The sequence below is a fragment of the Peromyscus eremicus genome, chromosome 2 (assembly GCF_949786415.1).
Source record: "Peromyscus eremicus chromosome 2, PerEre_H2_v1, whole genome shotgun sequence".
In the NCBI taxonomy this organism is placed as follows: Eukaryota; Metazoa; Chordata; class Mammalia; order Rodentia; family Cricetidae; genus Peromyscus; species Peromyscus eremicus.
Genome location: NC_081417.1, coordinates 103,185,198 through 103,191,567, shown reverse-complemented (window position 1 = coordinate 103,191,567; position 6,370 = coordinate 103,185,198). Strand labels below are relative to the sequence as shown.

General features: G+C 51.8%; 1 protein-coding gene across 1 annotated transcript in view; it reads left to right on the top strand.

Annotated features, from left to right (window-relative positions):
• The first annotated feature begins 2,028 nt into the window (after window positions 1-2,028).
• Window positions 2,029-6,370, top strand: part of Mllt3 (MLLT3 super elongation complex subunit) — a 276,419-nt gene continuing 272,077 nt past the window's right edge. The window contains exons 1-2 of the mRNA XM_059254512.1: window positions 2,029-2,110; window positions 3,463-3,643. Of these exons, the coding sequence (XP_059110495.1) occupies window positions 2,099-2,110; window positions 3,463-3,643 (193 nt within the window). The 5' untranslated portion in view covers window positions 2,029-2,098. The remainder of the gene's footprint in view (window positions 2,111-3,462; window positions 3,644-6,370) is intronic.

Genomic DNA, 6,370 nt, shown 5'->3' with positions numbered 1-6,370 from the left:
ACACACACACACACACACACACACACACACTCACAAGATGACATATGCTTATGGACTTGGCTGAGAAATATGTCCTTGGACTTGTATTGAAGTTTCCTCCCTCAAATACCTTCTCCCCTCTGTGCTGAATTCTGAAGGGTGGGAGAAACAGTTTTAGGAGAACCACACCACTTGAGTTGGAAAGTTGCTGCTTTGGACTTGGCTGGAAGTGGTTGATCCTATCTGATTCCAGTCATCTACATCGCTGAGCCCCGGGAAGAACTGAACTTGATCATAGAGAACCTGGGGCCCCAGGCAACCTCCTTCCCGTTATTCTGAAGTCTTCAATGCAAGGGCCGAGTTGTGCTTTCATGGTCTCTGGGCGCCAGGAAAAGAGGAAAGCAACAAAGTTGAGTCAGAAAGAGGGAGAGAGACAAAAGGACAGGGAGAAAAGAAGTAAAGAAGTTGGCGATCCGGAGAGAAAGGGTAGTGAACAAAAGATAAAGTCCAGAAAACAGCCCCCACCAAAACTAGTTCAAGAAAGGAATTAAGAGCCAGAAAGGTACAAGAACTTTATTTAACGAAACAAAGTCACACCCATCTTTCATTTTCGTATCTCGTCTAGACCTTATCCGTTTCCTTTTTAAAGGTTGTCTGTGTTTCTAGAAGAAGGTAGTAACTCTTTTTTCTTTCTTTCCTTTTTTTTTGCTCCCCACGTATGGCTTGATATTCTTTCTATCCATGGCCACTGAGACAAAATACAATCGGAGCCGAAGCATTTGTAGAACAGCGACTCTGGAGCACTCCTGCAACGGGCTGTCACCCGGGAGCCTAAATGGATTAATACCCAGAGATGGATTACGTTGGCTGTCACCAATATGCCTAAAGATTATAATCCAATTTATGCACATTACAGTCAGTATTAACTTTATCTATTTTAAGGCTCCCAGTCGCCTCGTGCGTCCTTAGAGAGAGGACAGACCCTGATGCAACCCAGCAGGTTGTCAGTGGGGGAAGCCTCTCCAAGAAAACAACTGGGAAGCTGGTTCCCAAAGGGTCTTCACCGGGCACTCCCAGGTGTCTAGATTTCACCTGGGCATGGTTTTGTGAAGCTTCTCAGCCCGGGATCACCAAGGCGGGAGGCGTTTCCTAGGAAGGAAATGGCATTCCTGTTTCGCGTTCATTTCATTTTTAAATTTTCAGTGGCGGTGGCAGGAGGGCGGGGTGGGCTGGTGCCTGGGAGTAGATGGGAAAAAGGGATGTAAGTAAGGTTACTGCGGGCTGCTCAGTCCCAGAGATTGCTATTTGGAGGCTTTTTTTTTTTTTTTTCTTGTCGCGTGGATGTCTCTCGCTCTCTGTTTAAGTAAGTTTGTTTGGGTGTGCGTTCTTGCGATTTCAGCACAAACCCACAAAAATCCACGGTGGAAAGTAAAAGCAAGCCCGCTCTCCCTTCTCAAACGTGCTCACTACCGCCAAAGACTTGATTTAACAACCCCTTCTCCGGCGGCTGGGGGCTCCAGGCAGTGGCCACATTCCAGCAGTTTTAATCCGTTTTTTATTGTAGGGCGAACGGAGTTTGCACAGGGGCCGGGATGGCTCCCCAGCTGGCCGCTCTCCCAGCGCCGGGCCTCCTCCCTCCATTTCCTCCCCCCCTCCCCAGCAGGAACCTGTTACTTTAAGCGAGGCGGTCCAGTGTGGCGCTGCGGGCCGCCGGGGTTTCGGGAGGCGGCCGCTGATTGGCTCTTTCGAGCTCCCCCTGGCTCGGTCGCTCGGCCTCCCCGCGCGCTCCGCCCCGCCCGCGCGCCCTCCCTCCGCCCCGAGAGGCTCGAAGCCCGGGTGTCAGGCGCCACGGCGCATGCTCCGGACTCATCCTCTGGCCCCGGAGCTGCTGCTGCTGCTGCTGCTGCTGCTTTTGCTTTTGGGGCTGAGTTTAATAAGCGAGCGAGCGAGCGAGAGAGCGCGGGGTGGGGTGGGGGCAAAGGCAGAGCATGTCCGCCATCTACCCTCCGCTCCCGGGCGCGCTCTCATTCATAGCAGCCTCTTCATGAATTACAGCTGAAGGGGGCGGGGGAGGGGGGGGTACCACACAACACCCCGGCAAACCTCCGGGCCCCCAGGCATGGCTAGCTCGGTAAGTACATGCAAAAATAATAATAAAAGCCCCCCTCCCTCTCCTCCTCCGCCCCGCGCCGCCGCAGCCCAGACAGCGCCAGCGCTCCGCGGTTCCAATTAGAGAAAGGTTGGTTTTGCTCGCGGGGAGCTGCCGCCTCTCCCTCCTCCCCACCCCCCCCGGCGCGCGCGCACACACTCGCACACTCGCCGCCACCCCCCCCCCCCCGCGCCTCCCGCCCGCCTCGCCTCTTTGCAATCGCAAGAAGCGCACTCACACTCCCTCTGGCTCACACGCGCGCACACACACACTCACACCCGGTGGAAGGAGGCGAATAATAACTCAGCCATATTTCAGCCGCCGCCGCCGCCGGGAGCTGCGGGCACGGTCCGGGGACGCGGCGAGCAGCCTCTGCGGCCGCACCTCCGCCGAGCGCCGCGGCCGCCACGATGGTGCGTTCTCCGCGGCGCGCGCGTGAGCCCGAGTGTGCGGGCTGACAGCGGCGGGGCTGCTCGCAACTTTGCCCCAGCGGCCGGTGTGCGCGACCGGAGCTCGGCGGCGGTCCGCCAGCAGCCCTGCCTTTCTGCATTTCGTGGCTTTCGGGGTGGGAGGCAGGAGGGAGTTTGCGACCACTTTGGCTCTTGAAAGTGTGCAGCGGGGGCTCTGCTGGGCTGGCCTCGCCGCTCGTGGGGGGCTGTTCGCTGAGGGGTGCGGGGTGCTTTGAGTTATGGATGCCTCGGCGTGTTTTCGTGCGGGCGTGTGTATGTGTGTATGTGTGTGTGTGGCGACGTCTCATTCTTGTGCATGAACCCCGTGGTAAGAAAGAACACGGGAGTTTGTGCCCATCAGCAGAGGCTGCTTGTAGTTTCCATTCCGCCTGGCACCGCGCTCCACACGCACACACACACGTACACAAAGACTTCCTCGGCGTGTGCCTTTCGCCGCGGTACTTTCGGGGAGGGGGCTCGCCAGAACCCCGGGTCCCCATCCCAGCCACCTCCCCTTCCACGCCGGGAAAGCACCCCGGCATCCCCTCCTGATTGTCTCCTAATTTGTTACCGACGCGATTGTTGTCGTGCTTGCCGTGGTGGTCGTGTTCTTCCCTTTCCTGACCCCCTTCGCGACTAGGGGTAACATTCCGTTACAATCCCGGCTGCCGTGCAGCGGCGCCCGGGGCCCCTGCGGCCCGGCTCGGTGTGTCTGGGGGTGTGGGGTGTGCGCGCCCACGCGCGTGAAACGTGGATGCAGAGGGCACTACCGTTTCCTTTTATGTGCGTTTCAAGGAGGAGGGAAAAAAATGTCAGGCGCAATGTTGAGCAGCGAACGGTCGCCTTCCTGTTGTTCACGGCTGTCTCTCCTCCCCCTGCCCGCAGTGTGCCGTGCAGGTGAAGCTGGAGCTGGGGCACCGCGCCCAGGTGAGGAAGAAACCCACGGTGGAGGGCTTCACCCACGACTGGATGGTGTTCGTGCGCGGCCCGGAGCACAGTAACATTCAGCACTTTGTGGAGAAAGTCGTCTTCCACTTGCACGAAAGCTTCCCTAGGCCAAAAAGAGGTAGGGCTCGAATACAAAAGAGACTTGATAAAAAATGTCTTTGCTCGAGAGGAAACAATCGCGGGGCCCCGGCGCTCCCCGGGCCGTTCCCCGCCCCCCGCGCCTCGCTGGCCGGTCTAGCCTGGGACCCGGGGGCGCGGTGCCGTTCTGGCCAGGTCCCTGCAGTCGCCCGCCCGCGCGCGCGCAAGCGGTCGACTTGGGCTCCGGGAAAGTCAGCGCAGAGAAAGAACCGTCAGGTGTCGCGTGTTTATTCACCCCAGCCCTCTTGGGTTGCTGTGGGTCCTTTGGGGAAGGTGCAATTAGTTACTAGGTTTGGAGCTTTGGAGAGTAGGGCTGGAGGGAATAAACAGTTTGCGTCTTTTCTTCCCCTCCTGGAGAAATTGAGATTTACCTGTGTTACTAGCCAAGAATGCATTGGAGGTAGTTATTGTTCGTTTAGAGAAGTCAGTTCTCTAGGTTCTTCTGGCCTCTGTTTGAGCTACTAGGTGCCAGTTGCTGTAGACTCTCCCTTTGGGAGTTAGCCTCCACCTCTCCTCACCTCAGCCTGGATTTTACTAGTTGGGGTACTTATTAGCCCCCCCCCCCCCCCCCCCGCGGCATTTTACTGCTCCAGTTGCTCCAGCAGATAGCACATTCTGGAGTGTCTTCTGGTTGGGACCCACAAGGGGAGGGGGGTTCCATTAAGGTTGAAAGCTAAGTTTCAGGCAATGATGCTGTTTTGCCTATCTCTTCAGTTTTCTCTACACCTTGATCCTTGGTCATAAAGTCGGATTGCATACTCTTGCTGAGGTTCTGTAGTCCCAAACATCTTCAATAAAAAGAGCCAGTTTGGGGTGGGGGGGCGGGGAGGAAAGGGGTGTCATGTAAAACGATGTTTGAAGAGGCTTTGAAAAGTACTGGTTTCTCTTCCCTCCTGCCTCTGGAAAGCTGCTGTCTGGTTGTTTTAGTTGGATTACTGGAGGTAACAGTACAAATACAATAAGGTGCTTTGTTTGTGAGCAGCTTTATTTATCTAAGTCGACACAATGGTTAGTAGTTATCTTCCATTTGATCCGTAATCTTTATCGGCATCTAGAACTCCTGCAGTTTCTTAGAGTAACATCATAATAAATCCATTCTGCTTAGAGTGATGTGGAAATTATTGAACATTCAGGGGCTGAATAAAGAAAGGAGAAAGGATGCATTGCCTTGGAGGTGGCAGAGTTTGTGTTTATTTTTATTTTCCGTGCCTGTATAATGGGAAGTAGGATTTCATTTTTGTGCCTTTAGTGGTTAGGCTTATAGCTCCTTTCCAAAACTTGACCAGTTGAAATTTTGATGGGCTTTGTTGAATGGTTAAGAAATATGTCCATCTTCTAGTAGAGGTAGGAGAATATGCATGACTTATAGAAGGTAACACTTAGCATTTGTTAGCATTTTATATGAACTTATAGACAGGTACTGTATTTTTGTGTTTCCTCAAAGCCATGGTAAGACTGTACATGGCCAGGCTGTCTGCAGATGGCTGGGGATGATGTTGGTTGGAATCCCTCTCTCTTCCCATGTCTGTTGAGCCACTGCAGAGTTTAAACAAAAGAAAGCACCTTCTGAGCTGTTTGGTACTCTGCTGCTGCCACTTGGCTGCTGTTCACTTCAAGGCAAAATACACTTTAAAAAGCAGTATTTATTGTGTTAGGAGAATCAACTCAGTTGTTAGAAAATGTTGCCCTTAAGGTAACTTTGCTTGGGCACCTTGATAATTAACCAATTGGCATATAAAATTAAGACCCCCCTCTTTTCTATTTCCCATCGTTTCTCTGCTTCTGTGGGTGTGAGCGGTGATGCTACCCTGTGTTTCCCATACTGGGTGATTTTGTGTCCAGCCTGGCGGGGGTTGCTGTTCCCATAGCACACACCTGCAAGGTGTGTTGAGCCCCTGATAACAGTGATGACTTTTCAATCTCTCTGGTGAGGGGTGTCTGTTGATTGGACTTCACAATTTCAATTCTCAACTGTGGAGTTTCTTCTTTATGCAGTCGATAAGCCATTGTTTTAAAATGTTTATTTTTGGATTTTTATTTGTGTTGTGTGTGGTTCCCATGATGTGACAAGTCCTGGGAAAAATGCCAATTTCTATAGCCCAGGAGAGACCTTGTCATACTGTAATTACAATGATTCAGATTGCTAGAGGTTTCACTGTTCATTGGGAATAGCGAGCTGTAAACTCCAGCAACACCAGGCGTGCTGTCCAATCCTGGGATCTCTTTGGTGACTTATCAAATCTTTGAAAATGATAAGAACAAATGGAAACTAAGATTGCCAGGCATTTATAAGGCTTTTTTTTTCTAGTACCTTTCAAGGTGCTGTGTCTTGCTATATGGTGGATATAATTGATAGAATAAAGTTTAACTAATTGGAAATCAGAGGAAGTGCAAAAATGAATTTGAGAGAGATCGGAGTACAGTGTGTTTAAAGGAAAGCTTATCCTCTAAACTATTAGTAGTGACAAGTTAACGCCCTTGCATTACATACAGTAGCTAATAAGCTGAGGAACCCCAGATCTGGGCATGAACTGTTCAGCCATGAAGATGGATGAGTCCTTAGCTTTGTAATCCTTGGTTTAGAAAAGCAAATTGATTTTCAGGTTGATTTCCTTTACTTCACAATAATATTATGAGACCTTGTAGAGGAAGAAATTATAGTATTTTCAACTTGTTGCCAAATGAGAATTATATATACCATTTCAGA